The 26,773-nt window shown below is 43.8% G+C and overlaps 1 protein-coding gene across 2 annotated transcripts in view; it reads right to left on the bottom strand.

Annotated features, from left to right (window-relative positions):
* Positions 1–13,017: 13,017 nt before the first annotated feature.
* Positions 13,018–26,773, bottom strand: part of adarb1b (adenosine deaminase RNA specific B1b) — a gene marked incomplete at its 5' end in the record, with an annotated part of 35,542 nt that continues 21,786 nt past the window's right edge. For both annotated transcript variants that reach the window (XM_079231437.1, XM_079231436.1), the window contains 8 exons: positions 13,018–13,817; positions 14,128–14,306; positions 16,353–16,534; positions 20,512–20,680; positions 21,215–21,360; positions 21,482–21,650; positions 23,171–23,285; positions 24,988–25,913. In XM_079231437.1, coding sequence (XP_079087563.1) covers positions 13,641–13,817; positions 14,128–14,306; positions 16,353–16,534; positions 20,512–20,680; positions 21,215–21,360; positions 21,482–21,650; positions 23,171–23,285; positions 24,988–25,913 — 2,063 coding nt within the window. In that variant the 3' untranslated portion in view covers positions 13,018–13,640. The remainder of the gene's footprint in view (positions 13,818–14,127; positions 14,307–16,352; positions 16,535–20,511; positions 20,681–21,214; positions 21,361–21,481; positions 21,651–23,170; positions 23,286–24,987; positions 25,914–26,773) is intronic.

Below are 26,773 nucleotides of genomic sequence, written 5' to 3' on the forward strand. Positions count from 1 at the left end.
CAGGTCACGTGAGGCTCAGCTTGTCATTTTCTATAATGCCATATGAACATACTTTTAATGCCTTACAATCAGCCCATAGCACTGTATGCTCATAGCTATAAGCACCCCTAAATATTCATAATGCTATATAACAATAACACAATACAATATAAAGCATTTTATAATGATTTAATACAATGTTGCCCAATGTAATTTAGATTGTACCGCTAATCCGAATATGCTACATAGGAAGGTCAAGTATCATAATACTTAATAATTGTTGGACAGTCCGTGACTTTTGTTGTTGTTGTTGTTGTTGCAAGGATCATAGTGTATTACAATTCCCATTGTGGCAATACATTATAATCTTTATACAATGCATTATAAGCATTGTTATAATGTATTGTGATGTGATTACAACTTACTATATGTGGTCATTGTTTGCTTTAAGTATAAATTGATTTTAATAGATTCATGCAAAGATTTAACAAGTTTTTTTTTCTTCTCACTTTACTTAAAGGGTCAGTTTGGGTGTTTTATAGTGGGGGCAAATAAACTCAGAGGAACCTCTTTTTATTTCTCTAATGAGAAGCAGGAGATGATCATGAAGGCATATGAGGAAGTCAATACCGTAGTCATTCACAGCAAACGCGTTGCGAATATTCCAACGTTTTTTCAACATTGTTGCCGTGAACGCAACTTTAACAGCGACCCCGCTGAGAGACATGAGCGTCGCAAATATATCAGACAAGTTAAATGCGTCAGTGCTGGGAAAATGTATCGGCTAATTTAAAGTGCTTCATCACCCAAATCAATCAGATTATATTTACGAATAAATATATACTTATGAGGATATATGTACTGTATGCACGTATGAATCATGTACTATATATGTGAATATGAGTTTGAATATGTGTATGGGCGGATCAGTATGTATGTATTATTCATAATCAGAAATTCAATCAATTGAAGCAGTGAAAATAAATTGTGTGTGATTCTCTGTACTCTCATCACCATCACCTTAATCATGTTCTACAATAATATGTATGGTGTACTAATAACACTGTCATATCATTATGAGTGCTTTCAACACATCCATAAGTTTCTTAAGAGCTAAATAAACGAACAGCGGCATGCAGCGGCTGATAGTCTGTGTCTGAGACGGGCGATCAGCTGCGCCTGTGCTGATCAATACTGCGGTCAAGTGAGCCCACATCCGCCGAGTGAGCCGCAGTTGCAATTCTAAATGCACCTCTATTCAAGGTGTTACGGTACGGGGGCCAGCTCAATGTCACAATATTCAAACAGCTATAAAACCAGTTCCATAGACTTGTACATAAATATTCCACTGCAGGCTTGTTCAGGGGGACCTAAGCTATGTCCATGTGCATGGCCTCAAAATATTACTGTACAGTTTTTGAGAAAATTGCATTCAAAGTCAGCTTAAATGTCATAATGATATTCATAATTCCCCAATATTCAAACAGCTATAAAATCAGTTCCATAGACTTGTACATAAATATTCCACTGCAGGCTTGTTCAGGGGGACCTCTGCTCTGCCCATGTGCATGGCCTCAACATATTACTGTACAGTTTTGGAGAAAAGTGAATTCAAAGTCAGTTTGAATGTCATAATGATATTCACAATTTCACAATATTCAAACAGCTATAAAACAGATCCATAGACTTGTACATACAAATTCCACTGCAGTCTTGTTTAGGGTGACCTTTGCTCTGCCCATGTGCATGGCCTCCAAATATTACTGTACAGTTTTTGAGAAAAGTGAATTCAAAGTCGGCCTAAATTTCATAATGATATTCATAATTTCACAATATTCAAACAGCTATAAAAACAGTTCCATAGACTTGTATATCAAAAATCCACTGCAGTCTTGTTCAGGATGACCTCTGCTATGTCCATGTACATGGCCTCCAAATATTACTGTACAGTTTTGGAGAAAATCGAATTCAAAGCCTGCTTAAATTTCATAATGATATTCATAATTCCCCAATATTCAAACAGCTATAGAAACTGATCCTTAGATTGTATATTGAAATTCCACTGCAGTCTTGTTCAGGGGGACCTCTGCTATGCCCATTAAGACGTCGTATAATATTACGTAGACATTATCGAATTGATCGTCGAAATTGAGAATCAACACTTAATGGAAGCGTTTGTCTTTTTAGTCATTTTGTATAAAGATACATTAATATTAATAGTTATATTGTTAGGGTTAGGCTTTGGCTGGGCCCAAGCGCAGACACAGGGACGTCAAGGTAGGGTGACGAAATGGACTTTATTTACTAAACACAGGTGATTTGTGTATAGCAGGAGTTGAATGCAGGAATGCAGGCATGGAATCCTGGGCACAGGGAACAGGAGTTAGTAACAGTCAAAAACAATGTAAAGCATCAGAGTAGTCTAAATCATTGCAAGGACTAAAAGAGGCCCAGAGTCAACATACTCATTGAAATGGTGAAATAATCTGGCAACTGGAGAGATGGAAGCCAGGGGTATTCAACAGGAAGGACTTGATGAGATGACAGGTGCTGAAGATGATGTGCAGGTGTGGAGATGAGCCCAGGTGCTGTAAGCCCCGCCCACGGCACGCACAAACACACACGTAACAGAGACCAACAGGAGACACGAGACACATGGAAAAACCCCAAAAGGACCGGACTATATCTAAAAAGAGCCCCAAAACCACAAGAAACAATGTTTGTTGATTTATTTGCACAAAATGTATTTCCAGTGGGTGGCTTTTTTGCCGAACACATGGCACACTGTGTTTCGATGTCAAAAACTAATGAAAAGAATTATAGAAATGTTGCATCTTTTGTAGTACAATATCACAATATAAATTAATATGAAGAAAAGCTGTCACACACCTGATGCGCGGAGTAATTCAAGTGCCATGTTTTCGTTCCTCAACAATGTTGTTCAATTGTGTCCCAAAGGCCATGCACATGGACATAGCAGAGGTCCCTCTGAACAAGACTGCAGTAGAATTTCAATATACACATCTAAGGATCTGTTTCTCTAGCTGTTTGAATATTGTGAAATTTCGAATTTCATTATGGAATTTAAGCAGACTTTGAATTCACCTTTCTCCAAAACTGTACAGTAATATCTAAAGGCCACGCACATGGACATAGCTTTGGTCCCCCTGAACAAGCCTGCAGTGGAATATTTATGTACAAGTCTATGGATCTGTTTTTTTTTTTTTGCATACCACCCAAAAATCCACTAGAATGGATGAAATAACATCTACTTAAACCAAAATGTCCTGGGGGTGGACCATCAGCTATGTCTTTGCTTCACAGAATGTAACCACTGTTGTCCATCTCCAGTAGGCCGCCCCTATCAACGACTTTGGGCCCCACAAACCACCAGAATGCAGGGTACAACATGGGGACAACGCCAAATTAATTCAAATGTCCTGATATTTGAGCCACCAACGTGTGTGGCTGCGTGCGCGGCAACATTTTGGTCACCCCCGACAAAATCTCACTCCAAGGTTTTTTGAAAAGTTGGCAGCTCTGCAATATATTTCCCCCCTTCCTCTCTGTACCCAGCTTCATGTGCCTGTGAAAGGGTATTTTATAAAGCAGGCAAAATAGTCTCAAAAGCCCAGCACTGTGGAAAAGTTCTTATTTTTACTTAAAAAAAATTGGACACATCAACATGGACTAGCGGAGCCGAGGCTCGAAACACCGATCCTCTGACTGAAAGTCGGATATTCTAACCACTGACCCACAGTCACATCACAACCCTCTGCCAATTGGTTTCGAGTTTTTATTTTGACCACACCATTATATCATGAAGATAGACACAATATTAATAAGTTAATAATTGATGTATTGGCGTCACAAACATAATTTATTCAATTTAAAGCTTCACACACCAAAGCCATGGTGTCGTTATGATCACTCTGCCTGTTTTACATGTATTGTCCACTTGGTGGCGCAGTAGAGCAGATGAAGCCTCATGAAGCGTCGGCCCATGAGCGAACCAATTGGATGGAAAGCTTCAATGCTTCAGGAAGCTTCATCTCGCCATCACTAGCTGTAATGCTAACGGCTCTCTATTCCTGCTCAACTGGAATACAGACAGTTAAATGGCAACACAGATATCATGGGATGTCATGGGGTTTGTTATTGTGTGACTTCTGTTCGACATAAGTTATTTTGTCTCAATTCATCGATGTGGACGCTTTATGGAAGCTCAGTGCTACTTAACCTGTTAAAATTTCAGTGAGCTATAGGCTCAATCCCCAGTGTGTTACCTCCCTCTTTCTTCCTTTCCCATTTTATTCTCACACATTTAAAAACATTTACAATGTTCTAATTGTATTGTCTTTTTTATTTTCACACAGGGACTGCATTCGGCATTCTTGAAAAGACATACTTCCCTTTGTCGAAAAAGGGACACTTTTATGTAAACTTACCGGGCGAAATCCTGATGTGTCTGCTTCAGGCCGTCACTGTTCCTCTGGTGGTGACCAGTGTGGTTAGAGGTAAACCAGAGGGCCTGTCACAATTCAACCCTGCTGTCTGGGAATGCTTTTGATTTACATACACATACACATGCATATCATTATTTTATTATCTTTCATTTTTTGAATGAGTGAGCACGCCTCCAAGATAATCGCTGTGCGTGTGCTGGTGTTCTCTGCCTTGACGACTATTATCGCTGTGCTGATAGGTAAGAGAAATGTGACTCCAATAAAGTAGGTTTTGGTTATACTTTTCGTTTATTATGTGCACATTTTGGCATACAATCACACAGCTATTGAAACGATGTAACGTGAAGCAACTTTTTATTGTTTGAAGATCCTCTCCTGGTTGATTTAAGTGTTTAAATGTCATCAACTGTCATAGTCATTTTCCCATTTTGTGTTATTTCTCATGTTGTATGTGTATGAATTAGCCTTAAAAAGCCATACTTAGTTTAGTTTTGGTCTAAAACCTAAAGAGAAAGAAAACTGGCCCACTATAGTACTTGTGTACTGTTTAGAAATCCCTTCAAATGGAGATCTCTCTTTAGACCAATGAGTCCACATAATCTGATGCAGGCATGCTTCCAACAGGTATGGATGGGTTTCATGCTTTCCATACGAGGGAGACTGTCATATTTACAGTACTTGAACACACTCTCTTTCTTTTCTTAGTTCAAGAGTACGAGGGTGGAGTTTCTAGACCCGGAAAAGGTATAATCTTTTTCTGTCCTCACTATCAATATTCTGTCTTGGAAGTGCAGTGATAGTTGCCCTCCGACCCCTGTGACCGTCCTGTTTGTTTCAGAAAGTCACTGATGTGCAACTGGTGGGTCAATATGTCACCGGAGACAACACGCTGGGCCTGATTGTGGTTTCCTTTGTTGTGTGACGGGTCCTGAGGAGGATGGGAGAAAGAGGGCAAATCTTGGTGGAAATCGTTGAACACTTCAACTTCATCACGAAAAAAGTGTTCGACATGATCCTGAGGTAAAGTGAAACCTCTATGACTTTAAAAACTTTCTTCCGACGAGTGTCTATTAAAACCAAAAGTCTATTTCCCTCTTCTACCGTAGTTAACGTTAAAATAATGTGAGTTAGTGTTTTAGATAATCATTGCATTTCCAACAATATTTATTCCCAATCATATTTGATTTCCCCCCTTTTCCCAGATGAGAGAAACCAGACCGGTTTCTTTTGGAGTAATATTGTAATCAGACTACTGTCCCAAATGCTGCATAAGTTATTGAAGTCCCCCCTTCTTTTCTTTTTGTGTCTATTCTCCAGCTACTTTCCATTTGGAGTGCTGTCCATAATTGCCGGTAACGTCATTGAGATCAACGACTGGGATGCTATCCAAAAACTGGCAAAGTTCATCTTTACGGTTCTCACCGGGTCTCCTTTGGGCCAGAACACCAAATGGGCCTTGAAGCCTTCTGCTAATTTCATGTCATCGGTGTCGGTATTCAATGTGTATTGAACTGTGTGTTTCAGACTCCTAATCCATGGAACCATAGTTCTACCGGGATTGTATTTCCTGATGGTGAGACGTAGCCCATGGCGCGTCATTAAAGGGGTGGGCCCTGCCTTATTATGTGCAATGCTCATCTCCTGCAGGTGAGAGGATATTTGAGGCTGTGCTTCTAGTTGTCTGAGGTTTGCATTGTGTTCATTCACCAGACGCTTTCCAAAGAACACCTGCATCATTAAAGCTGCCTTATTGTGAAGCAGCTAACATGGAAAAAAGGAGGTATTTGATGTGTATGATTGCTCTTGTATGATCCGTGCCACGAGAACTTGTGCGCCGTGTCTCAAAGCTCCGCCACGCTGCCGATCACCATGCGATGCTGCGTGAAGGGAAACAAGATCGACCCCCGAATCGCCCGCTTGATGCTGCCCATCGGGACCACCGTCAACATGGACGGGTCGGCCCTTTACGAGGTGGTGGCCATAGTTAGAGCAGGCTGGGCAGAGGTGACATTCTCACTAAGTACATTTGTAGAGATTTTCCAGCATTTTTTTCAGGCTTCAGAAAAAAAGTCGATAAGAGAAAGGTTTCAAGGATTTTTTCCTTTTTAAGGATTAAAGGTACAAGATTAATCGAACAACTTCTGTTTACTTTAGATTGCTTTTATTCAAGCTACAACATGTGCCGGCAGGGGAAAAGTCTTAAACATGATTCACACCTTACCAACCTTCCTCTAACGTAACGAAAAAATGCTGGAAATGTAAACACACCGAGCGATCACCCAAAGGCCGTTCCACACTATAGTGCCATCGTGGTTTACGGGAACAAATGGCGCCACTCGTGTCCCGCCGCCGCCGCCGCTCTTATGGTCTTTACACATCTGACATCACCAATTCACCCGTCTGTAATTTACTGCAGTGATTCTCAACTGGTGGATTGCGGACCTGTTTTCAGTGGGTCGTGGGCCTTTTCCTGGGCAAAAAAGAAAGAAAGAATGAATTTATTTTTCATCCTGTGGTTTTATTTTGAAGGGACTTTTTTTATGCAGCAGAGTGTTGTTTTGCACTTGTCCCTCCATGTTTTCAGCAGGGTCTGCTAGGTTGGGTCAAACCATCCTGATATGGGGGAGACGATGGGTTTTTAGGATAATTACATTAAACAGCCTGAATATAACATTCACAACTGATGGCGCTGCTGCATGACAGGAAACAACTTTCCTGCTGCTTAATTTTCTGTAAAGCACAATGTTTGTCAGTATTTACCTAATGATGAGGTAATCACAAGAAAAGTTAATTTTGTATATATGAATCCTTTTTAGTTTGTGGAAAAGCTGCTCCTCAAGACAGTGACTTGTTCCATAGTAAAGTGTTTGTCATAGATTCAGTGAGTGTGTCTTCTCAGTTAAAGTTAGGTCATTTGAGTCTTTTTGAAACTACTTCTTAGTTGTTGGACTTTTTTGTTTGTGCATGAAAGCTGTTGAGTCTGTTTTAAAAATGGCTAAAGATTCTGAATTGTTATGCATGTTGTAATACCTCGTGTCCTGAAGATGCACTTTATGGTTTTTAATTAAAATGCAGCTAATTGTCTCTCTCTCCCGTCCTAGAATTAAAAAAATCATTCAAAAAAATCATTGATTTTAGTGTTGAAAAGTACTTTTGTAATACAGCGTCTTCATAAATCGACTGTTTGCTCTGCAGCGGGATACCAGCAGTCCCAAGCCTCGGAGCAGCAGAGATTACGGGATCCATCCTCGGCAAAATCGCGAAGGACATCTCCATATTCTTCGGCATCGAATGGCTGCTGTAAGTTTGACTGCTCGCACAGACTTGAGTCAACGTGTCAAATGGCGTCATGCAGTTGTATTTGCTGCTTTCACTGTGGTTTCTGTCTTTCAGAGACCGGTTCAACACGGCGCTGGCCAACATGGAGGAAGGAGAGCAGGACACACCGAGGTGACGTTCTCACCAAGTACATTTGTAGAGAGACTGGACTGGGTGTGGGTTTTATTACCTTGAATTCAATACTAATTTTCCAACCATTAACACGTTCAAATTCTCACACACACACAGACACACACAATAAGGTGAAGACCTGGAGCGCAATGACGGTTCGGCCGCACGGCCTTATTACATGTCCTCAACCCTTCGCGAGATTCTATCCCTTTAAGACACACAGCGACCACTTAGAGTGACTTATAGTAAGCACATTATAAAGCATTACACCAGGGAGTATAATGCATTACAAAAATACTATTATGTATTAAAACTATGGGAATCATGAGCAAAGAAAGGCCAGTAACAAGCAGTTATGAAGTACGATAATCAATGACCTCGTACATCTTTATAAAATGCTTCTGATTAGTGTTACTATGCACGAGTGCTCATAACTATGATTACTTTACACACTGCTATAAGAAGATTATATTATTTGCTTCGAGGTGACAACGGGGGTGTGACACCATCAGTGTCCAAACCGTGCACGCTCGGGAGACGCGAGGTCACAGAGACGCTCCCCGCCCGCCGGTGACTAACGGGAGGGGAGGCATGGCGCCGAGGCGGCGGAGCGGTCGGGCCGTGCGTTTGATTCCGCCACATACATCAACTCTGTTGAGCAGAACATCCAAATGGAAAATGTGGGGCCTTGAAAGAGTGAGGCTCCCATTTACCCTCTCCCACTCGTATACTATGTGCATATGTGTGTGTGTGTGTGTGTTCTCCAACTCCACAGTCTGTAGTTTCTGTGTTTAAGTCACATTTTCGGCTGCACTCGACTTAGTTTTGCACGAATCCCTGTGAGGAATGTCATTAAAACCTGTGTGAGTCTTCCAGTAAAACAAAATGTGTGACTGTACTTTAAATATTTATTTGCTCATCGAAATATGTTCGAGTGCAACAGACCAGACTCCAATATTAGTCAGGGAATAGAAGTTTATAAACATATATATATAAACTTCTATTCCCTGACTAATATTTGATGTGCATCACTGCTGGCTATGATGGGACATGGTATGATGCATCTGGGTCGATGCAATACTATATTAATGCAGTGGCTGGCCTGCTAAGCCTTCTCTGTTGGCCTAAACAGAATCACAAAGTTTACATTTTTTTATAATTTTGATTGGTCAAAAATGGACCGCCAAAATCGCCGCGCTGCACCCAGCTGCTAAACAGCTGACTCCGACTGAAGGCGCAAGTAGAAAATCCACGGCTCGCCACTGTATTAATGTATCAATGTTTTAATGTCTCCATAAACCAGTAGCACAGCTGTTGAGATTGGGTGCTGAATTATTGAAGACCAGAGCTTTTTCTGCTCTGACATGCTCTTGGATCCCGGACCGCGCTCCTCCTGTTGTGGCCGTCTGAATCTGCCTCTTGCCTGAGCTTTGCATCACGTCGAGCGGGTTGTGGATGCGAAACTGTGTTTAAAGCAGTGATGATCTATTATTGATCGGGTGGCATCTGCTGGGAGGCTGAGGAGACCCGCATGCGCACTCGCTCTGCACGTTTATGAATAGATATTCTCTGTTGACTGGACGCCTTTCATTCATGATTTCCACCCTTTTCCATACGAGTTCAGCGTCATATTAAATAGTGCGCATTTCCTCTCAGATGGCACTCTTATGAAGGTGTTGGTGATCACATGTAGTGTTTTTCTTCTCTCCTTTACTCTAATACATATCATTTATTAATGCCAGACGTTGCTTTGACTATACTGGTGAATGTTCATTCTAACACGAGTGTGTGTGTTGTAGTGTGATGTTCCCGTTCTCCCGACAGGATGGAGGGTCTCTGTCGGCCCTCAGCCGGCCCACAGTGTCCATGCTGCAGGGACCACCAGGTGAGACGTTCTCATTCTTTCAAATTGGCCACAATGTAATCCTCGGGACCCAGAGTGTGTTACACTTCACTAAATCCTAAAGACATAGTAGATAGAGCTGAATGGCTATACTGACTGAATGTTGTAGGACACGGTCTGAAACCACTGCACAGGTCTATTGCACTGCTGATGTGACTCACATTTCACAAACCTCATATCATAAAGTGGTGTTCATTTGTGGAAGATAATATATCGCTGAACAAAAAGTTTGAGTGTCAGAAGCGTTTGTTCGCCAGAGAGCTCAAAGTCAATGGGGAAAAAAAAAATCCCATTGACTTTTAGTGTGTCGCTAACTTCCAGGTTTGACCGACAAAAAACATGTCTGCCCTGCAGCACGAGACGAGCTTCCCTGTGCTTTGTCGACACAGCCAACTCAATAGATTTGCTCTGACTTTTGTATTTAGGACCTTTAAGGTTTAAACCAATGACTCCTCCAATTCAAATCACAGCACGGCTGTAGTTCAGCCATCAGAAGAGTGTGCATCTAAACTGTCCTGATGACTGCATTAAATCCCGTATCTTTAGGTAAAGCAGCCTGAAAGCATCAAGCTGATGAAGCGATTCATGTTCAGTCTTCTTCATTCTTCTACACACAAAACACAGTTAACAAATGTGGACACCTGACATCCAAAGCGTCTCGTGTGAAGCATTCGGCGTGGAAATGTGTGTTTTTCATTCTCTCCATCCTTTTTGTGAGGGTCGTTAAAAACACACACACACACACACACACACACACACACACACACACACACACGCAAAGAGAAGCAGCCGCACTCTGAACGTGACAAGAAAGAAGCCCAACCATGTGTAAAAGTAAACTAGGAACTCTTTTATTCTTTTTTGTTCATTTTATAGATCTATGTTTCGCATTTTTTTGTTTGGGTTTTTTTTTTTGTCTACTCGAGTCCTTTAAAAGTTTGTCTTCATGCTGGGTGCAGCTTTGGTGTTGGTAGTACATGCAGGGTCGTGGATTTCTGTCGGTGGAGGGTTTTCACACTGGAGGGAGGGAGAACGTGGGGAAACCCTCCCAATCCCACCTGAGTGGACGAGCGCCGACCACTCCGGGAAAAATTATATTAAATAAAAAAAGTTCCACTACAGGCACAGCTGCAGAAGGAGGAGGAGGAGGAGGGGCACTGACCATCATCAAGGATTCACAAAAGGGTTAAGCGGAAGCAGTTCAGTTCTTGTTGTGATAGTTGCCATCCGATCCATAAACGGGGACGGTTTTTTTATCATGACATCATCAGTTGACATCTTTAGTGCAGTCAAACAAACAAACAAAATCAACAAAAAAACAACAACTTTAGAAGCAGGCAGTCGTTAAGAGGCGTATACAAAGAAAACTCGGCTTTGCAGAGAGAGAATAGAACAAAGACTGGAGGGCAGACTCCTGTTAGTGACGGGGCGACATTAAAGGAGACATCAGGAGTACTTCTTGTGACTTTGGTCTGGGTCTATTTGTTCAGGGGGCGGGGCTCTGGATCTCACCGTTTCTGGAGTTTCTATCTTTAAATCAGCTCTGGGTTCTTCTTTCCTGCTTTCTAATACAACTCATAAAACAATCAAATAAAAGGTACATATATGACATCACACGTGCCAGCTTGTGGATGCCACTTTTAGCTGAGGCACCTTACAGTGCATATTTTTTTCCTATCTTGTTTTTCTTGTTTTCTTTTTTTTTTAAACATTGGTGGCTACAATGGGGACGAAGCCTGTTAAAACCCCGGCAGTGTTGGTGCCATGCGTCATGGTGCCCAGTGAGTCACGGAGAACCACTACTACGTACAGGAACATCAACATCTTCAGGGGAAGAGTCCCAACAGTGTTCCGGGGCGGGATGGACCCATTGTACAGGGAACTGGGCTTTTGTCGTTCCTTATATACAGAGAGCTGCTAACAGCAGCGGTGACGAGCGCCGGTCCCAAGATACACGCGGCCACTGACAGCTACAGATGCATCTGGGGAAGAACCCCCATATTCAATGGAATAAACACTTTTCGTAGCAATCAAAAGTACATTATTCAGTGGATATACAAAAACCCAAACAGCAAAGGGTTGGTTTTAAAAAAAAAAGAAAAAGAAGCTAGAATAGTGGGGCGGAAACACACATGGACATCATCTTTGGTGGAGATTCCACAGAGTATGCTTAAAGACGTCTGAGCACACGCATTCTGCAGATTACACACACAGACGCACACACACACACACACACATTTCCTAGAGCTGGGAATAGGGATTGACTGCAGTTACTTGGTAAATACGTCATCATTTACAAATCGGGGAAGAAAAAAAAAAAACACTCTGGACATCTATGCACTCAGGGTGTAAAGGTGAGGTCACAGAGGTGTTGCTGGAGGTGTAGAAGACAGGAAGTGACATCACACACACAGCGACACATTTTTTTGGTTGCGACCCGGTGGCGGAGGCTTCAGCAGAGAGACTGCTCCGGTCCCTCTCGGCGTTTGGAGAACAGAACTACGCGGAGGGGATTACAACACGTTGGCATCTCTGACACACACACACACACACACACACACACACACACACACACACACACACACACACACACACACACACACAGTGACAGTTACCAGATCTTAGAGGTCTGCCTATCACTAGTTTCACTGCAGTAACGTCCCAAATCCTTAAATGCCCAATCTTATGAAAAACAAAACAAACAATCACAATAAATTCAGAAAATAGAGACAAAGATTCAAAGCTGCCCGTGGAGGAAGATGCTGGCAATCATTCAGAAATCATTCACTGATGAGCGCACGGGGCTCGCCACCACGCACAGGTTTTCTTCTTCTTCTTTTTTTTCCTGCTCGGTAGGCCTCCTAGTTCAGTTCCCATGCAAAGCCATGGCTTAGATCAAGGGGAAAAAAATAAAAAGTACAACGTGCAGCACCTCCCAAAGCTTGTTCTGAGACCCAGGCGAGGGGGAGGAGTCGGAGGGAGGGGGGAGGCAGGGCGCTGCGATGCTCTCAACACGACCCCCCCGCCCCCTTTTCCACCTTTACTGTTCAAGTATGAAATGAGAGTGACATAAAAATAACTTGCAGATCATGTGCACGGATTAATGAACGGGACATTAAAAAGGAAAAGGAACAAAAGTGTGCTTAACTGCTGTGACAACCTGGCCTGTATTATTCTAACCAGTCAGTGAATCAAACAGGGCCACAACAGTTTGGAACATGTTTCATCTTTAATACAGAGTCTAAAGAACACGTCGTCTCATCTAAGGACCGGACCAAATGACACACATTAAATTGTAGGAGAACTATCTTTTGTTCTCTTTCGTTTCAGCACTAGATTTACATCCTGAAAATGTACGCGTCTTTAAAATAACTTCAGTCATTTTGTATTTTTTTTTTCTTCTCAGGTCCATATTTTTTCCTGTGTTTCTAGGCTACATTTCACCTTAAACTGGCTACACTCAATCCAGAAAATAGATAAAAACTGCATAATTTTCAGAAAAGCATGGATTCCAGTTTTGAAACAAATAAAACAAGCAGATGAAAAAAACTAAAACATTAAAATCAAAACGACAGAGAAAAAAAAAAGAGGATTAAAATCAAAACGATGAGAAAAGAGGCCGAGATCCTCTGAGGAATGATTGTGACGAGCTATGGATGGTTCGTGAAACTACGCACGTTTGTCTCCACAGTGCAGCACGTGCCGACACACGGGACGGAGGTAAGTGTCTCTGTGGGCTGGTTCCTAATAGGGGGCCTGGGTCATGGAGGGAAGGAGAGTGTGTGTTGAGGGGGGTGGGGAGAAGAAGGTGTTTTAGGAATCCCTTGGTCCCCTTGACTCCCTCAGGAGCAGAGGGTGAACTGGTCTTGCTCGCTGGGCTTTTTGACCCAGGCCCCCAGGCCGGCCTTGTGGAAGGCCTTGATGAGCGCCAGCTTGGCAGAGTGGTACTCTGTGGCCACCTGCTTGGCATCATGGTAGGAGCTGGGCTTCAGCACCTTGATCCACAAGATGGATGACAGCTGAAGAGGGCGAGAGGAGGGAGAAGTTGAGCTCTGATGGTTTCATACATTTTTATTAACATGCAAAGCTCATGACATTAACTGCAGCTCTGTCTAATCGCTCTTTCCCTATCTGTGCTTCATAAAATAAATTCAATCAGCGACTGATTCTCCTCGCTCTAACTTTCTGGGTTAGTGTCTGCAGATGTTAACTTGTATGCATTGTATTGTTGCATGTGTGTATGTGGTCTGGGTACAGTCATCATACTGCGGCTGTAGTTCAACATCCTGTTTGACCTGTGCAGTCTCTCAGCGATGCAGTGCGATCTACCTTGGAGTGTAGGCGAATCCAGCGGCTGTAGAGGGCGTGCTTGCAGAGACGTGAAGCGCGGCCCATGTCGTCCTTGCCTGTAGTCGCGTTGATCACCTCCAGGGCCTGATCCCCCACCGTCCAGTTCACGCTGAAGTTGGGCGCCTTGCCCGGCTGCCTGGCCTCGGCATTGCTTATACCTGGCGGGGGAGAAAAATGGCCGACGGATTGGAGGTTATGACTGGACAGCCGATGCGTGACAACAGACGGACACGCAGAGTTAAACGTGTTGCGGCACTGTCCACAGCTTAAGAACCTTTTTTACCAAAACATTGTGTCAAAGCAGGAAATGTCTTCGAGCTTTCAAGCGGAAAAAAAGGACTGTGATGAGATCGTTATTTTCTTTCTCCGTCCTCCACGGCGTCCGTGGGAGGCGAAACGTCGCCTCCTGCTACCCGCCTGCACGGATGTGGTAAACAATGGATGTGGCACCACCAAACCTGGCAAGCCATTCCCTCAAATGAAAGCTGCTCCCACAGCTCTAACACTAACTTATTTTCTTTGCTTTTTTAATTTCTTTTTGTGCTACTGAGTGAAGAAAAAACACCATCCAGTCAGGGGGAGTACGAGGTCAGAGCCTGCTTTCTCCCAGCACAGCACTGGGCATCAGCCTCTCCTGTATCTGAAGCATAAATGGGAGATATATGGATGCCATAAATCCCAGTGTCCTGCTCTTTGTGTGTGTGTGTGGGTGTGTATTAAGCTCCTTGGTTCCATTTGACAGCACTTGTGTCAGAAGATGATTTAAAGGGGATGAAATCCTCAGCGCTCTTACGCCACAGCCCTTCACCGCTAAAAACTCTCTAAAGCGGAAAAGGTTAATAACCCCCACCATTATCTCCTTTACCCGACATTTAGAGCAACCGGGGAGGAGGAAGAGGAGGAGGAGGAGGAGGAGGAGGAGGAGGGGCAGCCGCACAAAGCTGCAGGCCATGTGATGAAATGCCCCTTAGCCTCGACGTCCCAGTGGATCTAAAACAAATGTTGATATTGAGATTTTGTTTAAGAAGCTTAAACAAAATCATGTCATGGATTGGGTTTTGTTTATTGTTATTATTAATTATAAAAAAAAAAAAGAACAATTGTTCAATAACTCATTGGCAACCAAAATTTGGTCAATGTCAATCGGCATTTGAAGGGTTTTGAGTCTTTCATGAACCAAAACCCCAAGACTATGGGATAAATCCAACAGTGTGTTTATCTGCTCTAACGTATGCTAACGTTAGCTTATCCAGCTTAATAGCTTACCTAGACCAGAGCACATCATTGACTAATAAGTACATTAGCCGGTGGGTTACAGGTTACGCTAAAAGTCCCCGTTTATGGCTGGAGCCTCTACATCTGGAACAATGTCTGCTTCTTCACCTTTTCTAGCATGACGTCAGGAATGTAGCCATTAAATATGTATGTGGACCCTGTTTCCAAGATACTCCATTCAAACGAGCCAGCTGGAAACATTCAAAAGTACATTTTCAACCCACTCACAGAGCTAACAATAGCTAGCTAGCTAATGTTAGCTCTGTGAGTGGGTTGTTAGCTAGCTAGCTAGAGCTGGTGAACTCTGCGAGAGACGTTTGTCGTTTCAGTTGACGACAAATGTTGACGGTGGCTAGCTAGAAATGAAAAACCTTCCATTGACAAAAATAGCAAAAATACCAAAAGGAACAATGACTGAGGGGTAAATGGGAATTAAGAACCAAAAGATTTGGCAAACCTAACGTTTGTACCAGGAAAATGTTACATGCTATTTGAAAGTCCTCAACCAGAAGGCAAAGACTGAACTCCACATCTTAAAAATGGAAACAAACTGCATGAGTCCAGGACTATATGGCCTTTTTAAAAAGGTCAGGCCAATGCTGAAAAATGCACACAAAATGTTAAAGCTATTCAAATTCCACAGGGACTAGGTAAATGTCTGCTCACATCAAACAGAGGGGGGAAAGCAGTTCTGTCTCCCTGCTGTGGACCGACCGGTGAGCTGGATAAATGTGTTTACTGCTCACGAGTACCGTCTTGCTCTCTGCTATTTAGACAGCTGGAGTTTGATTGGCCAAGATTAACAAAGGAGATACGACCGCGTGAACACGATCGCGCCGCCAGGTCTCGTCATGTAAAGACTCCATGCGAGCATCTTTCAGTGGATATCTTATCCCCTCCATCGGCTCCACATCAAAGCGGGCACTCACCACTGAGTAGAGGCCTGTTGAGAGCGAACTGCTGGGGCAGGTCCTCGATGTCTGCGATGCGCTGGTACATGGCCCTGGAGAGGTGGTCGGCGTGGTAAAGGCTGCCGAGGATGATGCTGGAGAAGTAGATTGGCTCCGTGAAGTAGCTCATCAAAGAGCCCTGGATGCCGACCACGTTCCACCTGCAGAGCACACGCACACACACACACGCACACACACACACACACATACACGCGCATTAGATAACCTGGAATATAAGCTTGTTTGTTGGAAATATGCAGTTTTAACCGCGCTCTTCTGGTGAGTATGGATGCATTTGTTTCAATACTGTCAACTTCAAATATACACTTCCTTCTGGAGGTCTGACATTTGAAACACAGTTATTTAGCAGATAGTCACAGTCACAGCAGACCAAACCAAATATTCTGGTTCTGATATTGTTCACGAGCATAAATATCAGAAAACATTGATAGCATTCGAACGCGCTGCAGCAGAGAAACTGTCGACTCCTCATTGTCCTACGGTTCCCATGAAACAGCGAATGAAGCGCTGCGCTTTCCCGTCAGAAGATTGAGCTCGACGTTTACAGCTGCCAATAGTGCCGAGTGTGCGTTACGGCCCGCTGACAAACCTCAGATCGACAGCAGCTACGAGCTCAACATGGAGACTTCTCTCCACCAGACCGTCTACGTGTGAACGCGTTCATTTGTGCTCTAGAAAGTAATTTGGTACATGAATAAAATAACGCTAACTTGAATGTTAACCCACTATTTTTTTGCATTGTGGGTGGAGAAGTCACACTTTATGAATACTTTGAAATGCACTTTTTTGTTGGTTTGTTGGGCCAGCCAAAGCAATTAACAACAGTGGAATACTTTGATTTCATGGGAACTAAAATATGTTTCAGAAACGACTTTTAATGCATGACATGAAGAAATAATTATAATCAGCTTAAAAAGTTCCCAGGGACTCTGTGGTGTGTATGATGAACATGAAGAGAAAAGAAAGTCTCTTGGCTATTGAGAAGACTGAATACACAAAGAAATACTGTATGATAATGTGGAACGTGCATAAGTGGACACACACACACAAAAATATATTAGTACATAACCACCCAATGCAATCTGCCACACACAATCACACACACACACACACACACACACACACACACACACACACACACACACACACACACACACACACACACACACACACACACACACACACACACTCCTACAGTTGTGTACACTCTGGGGTATCCAATTTCATTTCCTACAAACTTCTGTGTATTTCTATGCTGTGTCATTAGCCATCTCTCTCCCCAGTCATTTTCCCATTGACATGCTCTGTGAAGCATCGCCCGCCCCACCTCACGGAGAGAGAGGAGAGAGGGAGGAAAAAGAGGGAGGAAGCAGAAGTTACATGGAAGACTTAAAAAGGCCTCAAGCCCATTAATTCATCGCTAAAACATACATCAGCTAGGTTCTATGGCTTTAGAAAACATTACTCAAAGAAGAGTAAATGTGGACTATTTTCAGCTTCTGATTAACGTACATTTGATGTATTAATATGAATTTACGGCAACCAGATGGTGTGTGTGGGATTGACTCATAATACAACTATTATTATGTTCATGGTAATAAAGAAACGTGTCACCCAGTGCAACAGTGTGGCTCAACTATGCATTTTGACTATTTTTACAATAGAGCTCAACGACACAAAAGAATACGTGGCAACATTTTCTCCGACGCCCATGTCTAAACCGCATCATAGACATAACGATAATGCACTACAATCTTCCTGAAAGGATTTTTTTCACTTTATCTAAACCCAGCAATCATATCTTTTAATGATTTGCAATTGAATGATAATGCATTATAAAAGTGATTACAATGCAATGGGAAATGTGAACAAGTGAGCAGTAATTATGAAGTATAATTATACTTTATAAACTGCTTTGTAGTAGGTATTATTGTTCTATAATTAATCAGTGCTATGAATAGATTACAACATATTATATAATAGACACAGAGAGTGCTTTGACAACACAGGCAATACTAGTAGTTAGTAGGATAAATGCATTGTTGCTATTGGTCGTTTTGTTGGATTTGTCAATATTAAGAAAAATATTGATTATCCTTTACAGAACTCTCTAAAAAATTCACAAAAACAGGATGATGAGCTCTTGTTATTCTCCCTTTCCCTTCAGGCGGACTGTTAGAGTGTGTGAAATTACCAACATGGACCCAGAACAATGAGGAATATGCGAGCACAAGACCCCGGGCTACTCCAGAGACACCACGGTCTCCACATGCAATATTCCCTGTGTGCATATGTGTGTGTGTGAGAGGGAGTGCCTGATACTGTGTGTGATATTGCAATCTCAGAATTCATAGCTGCGAGCAGTAAAGCACACACTCAGCACTCAAACAGCGTCATAATATTACGCGGTAACACACACACACACACACACACATTTTTTTCATCAGAACAGGGTTACACAAATACACCTGAAAAAAATAAAATAACCACAAACACGCACACACACATTTTGACGAATGTTTTTACAGGCATTCATCTTCTTTCTCATCAAACATCTCTGTACTTCTTTGCTGTTATCTTATTCAATACCATGTTCTGTGCACACACACACACACGCACACACACACACACACACGGCTGGAACAAGTCAGACGGCTCACATAATCAGCTGCTAAAGAAAATAACGACAGGAAGAAAAGAGGGGGCAGAGATAAATATCCCATAAGAGCTCCGCACCTTGTGCTAATGAGCCCATCTGAAGAGCACTAAGGCAGAGCACAGCATGTCCTCGCTGAGGCCGAGGGGCTGGCCGTGTAATCAAAGGGAGGAGAAAGAAAAAACCCAGAGGAGAGAGAAAACATAAGGTAAGGCGGGAACGTTACGGACCCTCCTCCCCCGCACGGTCAAAGTGTGCCAGTCGGTCGCTGTATTAAATAGCAGCCCCGCGGCGAGCAATCACTCACGCGCCGGGGACAGGAGCAGGTGGGCGGCAGATTTCTCACCTGGTTAACAGCTGTGTCATGAGAGGGCAGAGTCAGGCGCCTCGCAAACAGCAGTCCTTTCCTTACACTGGGAGGGAAACGCTACCTTATCTAAACTGTAAAAGGTCAATATATACTGTATGTATGTATGTATGTATATATATATAGTGTTTTTCCTCGTTATCTAAGTAAAGCTCGGTCAGGACCCCTGCATGACTGTGTGAGGTCTCCAACCTATTTTGCCCTCTACTGACTTGGATCGCTCCACTTCGGACAGGCGCACTAAATCCAAACCACACCAGCACTGATGCGGCGAAAAGAGGCAAACCAGACTGGTCGCGCAGTGCAAACAGCAACCGCCACCCGGCCGACATCTCCCCCCCGCCGAGCGCACGCTCTGCGTTCAATCACTCCGTGCGTTCAGGCAAGGTATTACCATCCCGGTTGGGAGGAGGAGAGAGAGGGAGGGGGAGCAAAAAGAGGGCTCCGGAGAAGAGTTATGGAGAAGTTTTATCGTTCATCACGAGGGAGGCACAGTGTTGCCTTGAACATGGACAGAGACTAAAGACGCCATGATCTGCCTGCAGAAATGCCCCGGGGACAGAGGATCCATCAATTCAGCTGTCCCTGACACTCCCTGGAGGAAATGATAGACTTGAAATGACAACGCCGGGATGTGATGCAATTTATCACAGCGTGAGTAAATAAAAACTAATAAGAATAATAAATAAGAGTACAAGTATCTTGAAACTTTATGGCTAAATATGATGTTGCATATGAAGCAAAATGTAGATTCCGATTCCTATTTTGGGAAAGATTTTTCCAAGATTTTTCCACTCGGCTTGAATGTGTTAAATAATAAACTTTGGAGGGGTTGGTAGGTGTATTTACTAGCCGTTCCCCCTGTTTCCAGTGTTTATGCTAAGCTAAGCTAACCTGCAGTTAGAACCTCGGCAAGAAAGCCCAAATAACCCAAAACCCAAAGTATTCCTTTAATGATTCTCTGTGAAACAACAGACAGAGAAACAAAGAAAAGCAAGCTGCTGGTTCCAACCGAATATTAATTACAATATTAATTACAAACCGTGTCTGCAGCCCCACAGATGGATAACGGTCCTAAGTTTGAGCCAAATCACCTTGCGATCTTGTCGCTGCAGGACATGGTGAGCAACCTCTCCCCCTGCAGCACCCCGTCCCAGGTCTGGATGGTGTTGCTGGACCTCACGGGGATGGTGCCCTCGCCCGACTCAATTTTGGTCCTCAGCTGGCCCCGTGCTTTCCGGTTGGGATGTCTGTCTCCTTGGTCTGAGCGACATGTAAAAGGTAAAAAGAAAAAAGAAAGAGATGCATAAAAGCACACAACTGTAGAAGCAATCACGGACTTGCCGGACAATTTTTTGGATCCCTATCAACGTGCAAACATCTACAAAGTTGTCAACACAAGACGGATGAAAAAAATGGCTTCCAGAAAAGCCTATTATTTATTATTACGTTATCAATGTTTCCTACTGTTCCGCCAGCAGGCGCCATCTATTCAGTGACTAATTGAATGTGGCTGTTTTCTATTAAGTCTGCCATGTGCAACGGAAAACACTTTGACAAGAGTTAGAGGGAGGTTAATCAGACCGGCAGTGTGAGTGTGCCGGGCGGGAGGAAGACTGATAGAGACAGACAGCGAATGACAAAAAGCTCTAATTACCAGAGTCTTGTTTAAATGTGTCTGTAATGCGTATTTGGATTCGGGGCGGGGATTCTAATTAAATGAAACCAAGCATAAGAGAGGAAAACCTACAAACTGAATTAAATAAAAACACCCTGTTGTTGAAACTGTATTCTGACCTTCAACGCCGGCCTCGTGCGGGGAGAAGATCCGGGCGTCTCCGCAGGGCGAGGTGCTGATGTAGAGGTGGAACTGAACGTTCTCCTTTAACCTGTAGCCTCCCTTGTCACACGGCACGAATATCGACTTCTGCTGGTCCTCCTTGCTGCGGTCGGGACATGGGAGACTTGATCAGGAAAACAAACGCTCTTCTTCTGACTTCAAATGGACGGAATTAGATGTGAAAAGACATGGAGATAGAAACAGATTTGACAGCGTCCACTGACCTGAGGAAGCACTCCAGCTGGGAGTAGAGGTACCTGATGAGCGAGCGCCGGGCGATGATCTCAGCGTGGCAGTCGTTGAGAGCCAGGCCGCGGTCGCTCATGTACTCACCGTTGATGCATTTGGTTCCTGTGGAGACACAAATTACCTGTGCCTCCTTCACATCTACCCCTGTTAGGGGGGTGGATAAAAGGAAACAAAAAGATACATCAGTAAATATACTCGGAGAGAACCGCCGGTCCAAATTGTGTTTTAATGCCCTTGATCGGACAGGAGGCGACCGTTTGTGAACGTGTCTGTCGCAATAAAAAGAAGAAAGAAATCCAGTCTCTTTTTGTTCTTGTCTAACCCTCCAGAGTGCCTGTTGTCTGCTGGAGGGGGATCTTTCTCACCTTAACTCTCAGTTTAACAGGATGAGGAAGTAAGCAGGATTTTGTGAGAGAGTTCAGCAGCCAATCGCGGTCCAGTATGCGACTTACACAAGTGTGAAGTGGACCTTTCCCCTCCCGGTACCGATAACTGGGCTTTGAGTACGGGCTGATCCGTGGTTGCGTTAGGAGTTAACATCGTCCGTCATTTTGACCGACCGGGCGGAAAGAAATGTGGTTATGATTCATTATTACTGGTTATTTAATAGTTTTTTTATTGTAATAACACACAGGCTGTAGGCGAATTTAAAGGCGGAGTCTTCTCACGGTACGCTCTGTCGGAGTAATGATAAAAGGTCCAGTGTTCGTACACAGAATATTTTACTTTAGGATTTTTGGGAAATTATTACAGCCGTCTTTTACTATAATTTGAGTTTCTGACTGACACGCAGGCGGCGGCAGCGTTGACACGGTACTGCACAAGTGTGTTTTCAATAATTAATAACGGCAGAACAAGCTTATAAATCGTGTGTTTCTCAAGCAACGGAGAGAAGAGATGCACAGACACACGACACCGACCGTGCCGTCACTTTACACGTCAACGAACACGAAGCAGATGAATTATTTTTGCATATTTGCCTCGGACGGACAATTTCATAGAGCTATTTTCATTTAGTTCTGAAGGCTGAAAAGCCTCGTTCTGAGCACACTGAGAACTGGACTCACCAGACTCCTCCAATGACAGAACATATTGGGTTAACCTCTGACACCAGCGTTACATTAACACGCTGAATGTCTCAGTGTGGGCTTGGATCATTCTTTGATGTAGAAGGCAACATCAGGCTAGACTTAAAAATGGCTTTAATAATGTTGGAAAACAAAATGTAACAAATACGTACATTGATATAAATGTCCTGAATTGTTATTTATTATTACAATAATTCATCACATAATTAAGTCAGTCTCCATACTGGTATGTTATGTCATCAAACATGTCTGGAGAAGCTTTAACTACTGTATATTCTGTTGGGTTGTCCATTCTACAAGACAATACACACTCAAGCGGAGCACAAATGCCTAAAATACTTCAGTAGTTCAAATACACTGCAAACAAAACTGTGGTTGTCGTTTCCATTCAGCATGATTATCGTTTCTGTATATTTTTAGAAAACATTATCTGAGCAAATTCACACAGAACCATTTTTTCTTTTTTTCTCAGAGCCTTGAAACTTGATTATTTTCCTTTGAGGTAAAACCTGAGAATTGACAGTCGGTATTTTGTCGGCACGAAAGCGCCGAAACGCGTCTTCCCCCGTAACGTACCTGTTGTCATGACGACTCCTGCTAGGACTTTCCGTCGTGCATGGGGGGAGGTGAAGTTTTCTGTCAGCTCACTGAACTTATCCACCACCAGGCGAGACACTGCATCAGCCAGAACCTGGGATCACACACACACACACACACACACACCCACACACACACACGTGAGCTTGTGTCAGATATGTCAGTTTACAAAGCGCGTCTGATGTTATCTTCCCCTAGAGCACCATGTACCTGTCACAGTGTTTCGCACTCGGCTTCAAAACAAGCGTCGGAGCGGCAACAAGTGAAACTGGGTTGACCCCCTGAGGGATACCTCGCTCTCTTTCAAGCGGCGGCTGTTTGAGTTTGGCACCACAGTTATAATTTACCATCTCCCTTCTGACAGCGAGGCAAAAAAATAAAAATCCCACACACAACAAACGAACGAGTAAACCCCGAGCAGCAGATGTGAACTAAGTGTTTGTCGGCATTCCGCGAGGATTAAAAAAAAAACACTCCAGTCTGAACCTCAAGTGAACTTCACACTTCTTTTTGTTCTTTTGGACAGACCCGTCCTCCTCTTTACCCGGCGCTAATGTGACGGAACATGACGACAACCAAGAGGAGAGATGACGGCTGGATGACCACGAATTAAAGAGATTAGTCCAACATTACTCCGCTGCTACTTTGGAGTCACCGGCTCGTAGCCGGATCATTTGACTTTCTGATGCCAAGGTCGCCTACGGCGTCGGCATGACTGTTAATTTCTAGGCCTTTACAAAAAACACGTATGTCCAAATAATGTTTCCTCTCGGGAATGAGTTAAAGAACACTTATTTTGCTCCCTGTGTGGATTAATGTGTTTTTTGTGATGAATTTTATGGTTTGAGCGTCAACAAAACTCTAAAATACTAAACAAAATTTAACATGTTGTTGTTGTTTTTAAACAGCAGTGGATTCGAAACCATTTGTCCCCATTAGTTCCTTGCCAGATGGAAACAGACTGCGGAAATTAAATACAGAGCCACAGAGAATTAATAGAGCAATTAGTGGGGGCTCAATCGTTAAAATGGGGTTCTCGTCGAATAAATCAGTTGACAAAGTGGAGAGAGTGAGGAAAGAGAAGAAGAGTGTGGGGGGAGACTGTTGACTGTTGTGCTGATTAGCTTTGCCGACTGTTATCTCTCTCCACACACTGACAGTCACTTCTACAGTGGCATCAAAAGCAACCAGCCACCCTGGATCCCTGCACACCTGAGCTGGGCGAGGTTTTAAGGTTAAACAGCGATGCTTTCTTGTTTAGTTCCGGCCACATCTTTTTTTTTTGGTAAAATCTCTTAGGAGCAAATTACCAAATTAGACTTTCATGACTTTATCTAATCAGCCAGTTCATTTTTGGAATGCACTCATTGGGAAGAAGGGCGTAGTTCCTTTTTTTGTGCTTTTACCACGAGGAAAATGAAGAAAGATAAGGGCCAGACGCTGGCGTCTTGATTACCCGCCCGCCAATGATTAGCTGATCTGGATCCAATGTGTGGCATGAGTTATACTTTTTTTTTTATTTAGCTTTACATCACCCTGCACTTCTAAAAACCCATCATAGTGTCTGGGATTTCAACCTCTGCCTGTCGTTTTCAACTCTTATGGTGCATTCACACCAAAATAGTTATTATTCGCGCGAGTAGATTACATGCAAATAGTTTAAATATTTCAATTGGCGAAATTTGCCTGACGCCGAGTTGCGAAAGCCAATCAGCGTTGAGAAGCTCGGCATCACTGCGTCCTGCCGTTGCTGAATCAAACTGCGGTATCGATACAGAGAGAAAGAAACATCTTACCTGGGGTAGGTGAAGCTGCAATCCCTCACTCGGTATGGGTTGCCGGGATGGCGTCTGGTCTAGCTGCATGTTGAATAGAGCCGAGAGCGCCGCCTGCGCCGCCCGGGATTTAGCCAGCTTCTTGTTGCGCCCTGAGCCTTCAAACGTCTGTGCGTCCACCGTTACTGACATCACAAAATTCTTCGCGTGGCTCTCGCCGCTCTCCGAGACAAAGTCATATTTGAGGCCGGGCCTGAGCTCATTGAGGATCATGACTGGGTTTTTGCCGCTGGAGGGCGAGCTGAATGTCGACGGAGGGGGCAATGGGGCCTGGGCGAGGTTGCTGCCGGGCGGCGTGGGCAGCGGGTACTCCCCGAGTGAGTTTAAGGAGTTGTTACCATTGGAGCCGAGATAAAAGGAGTCTTCCGCTGCGGCCGGGGTCTCGAAGCCGTTGAAGAGCATGTCTGGGAAGTCGGCTTGGTCGGACGTAAAGTCTGTGTTCACCGTCAGCGTTCGACCCATGGCCAGGTGCGCCTCAGAGGCGTTGGGGAACTGGACGAAGGAACGCAGCGCTTTCTCCGCCGCGTTTAGTTTCGCCTTCTTCTTAGTCGGGCCCATGCCCTCGAACATCTGTCCGTTGACCTCCACAGTCATGATAAAAACCGGTGCATGGACCGGCCCCGTCTGAGACAGCAGTTTGTACTGTAGACCCGGTTTGATTTCGTTTAACTGCATCAGGGCGTTCTTGGGCAGGACCGGACCCGGCGTTTTCTTGCGCTTCTTGGCCCGGAACTTGGAGTGAGTGTGCCCATTGCTCCCCTCTTCTAAGGGGCGCTTTCGACTGCCCAGTCCGCTTCCATTGGGGAGCTGTTCAGCCACTCCCATCCCGTCTTTGCAGGACACGTTGTCCAGGTTTCGGTTTTCCTTAACGTCGGTGCTGCTCGAACCTGCGGTGCCCAGAAAGAGTAACTTACAACGCCTTCGTTGCAGGATCTTGTAAATGCAAAATTTATAGATTCCTTTATCACTCTTTGGAACTGAACCAATGATTTGTGTTCCTTAATCAAAGCAAGAGAAGCTGTCTTTTAAATTGCATTGAACATAGTAACCTGGAGACTATTGATATCACTACAAATAGGAGAACGCCATCAGAACATCTATTGCTGTTAAAGATATGCCGAGTCTTTAGAGACGGTCAACATTCAAAACAGTGGAGGGAGATTGACGATAATTTGGTTGCTTAGTCTTTTATTTTGAAATGAACCTCCTAAAGTTATAGTTACGAAGGCTTGTTCTTCTGATGGCCAGGGTAAAGTTGGAGACATATTTAACTACCGTACTCTCCTCAGGTCGCAGGTTACGCGCCTCAAATACAAAAATGCACACACATCAACACTCAACAAAGACGCACAACAGAGCTGCTCCTCATCCACTCCATCAATTTGTAATTGCTCGAGTGCCTACAGAGGAACTAGGTTCATTTTAAGTGTTCAGTTTGAAACTGCAATATATACCCTACTGGGGAACACATATCACCGTATCCAGTTAGCAAAGTGGATGGAATATTGGCAAAAATTTTCATTTATAACATCCTTCAGCAAAGGCTTGATAGGTTACTCCTTGCGGTACTCAGGAGAAAGAGAGGCCGCAGTGCATGAGTGGGGTTGTAGGTTGGGTTGAGGGGGTGCAGGGGAGGAGTGCAGGGGGAGGAGCTGAGGACCAGGCAAACGGGAGGATACATCAAAGAGGCGGAAGGAGAAGACTCCACCTACTGCAGGATCCTAAAGTCTTGACTGGTGACACTGGT

The sequence above is a fragment of the Taurulus bubalis genome (assembly GCF_910589615.1).
Source record: "Taurulus bubalis genome assembly, chromosome: 15".
Lineage (NCBI taxonomy): Eukaryota > Metazoa > Chordata > Actinopteri > Perciformes > Cottidae > Taurulus > Taurulus bubalis.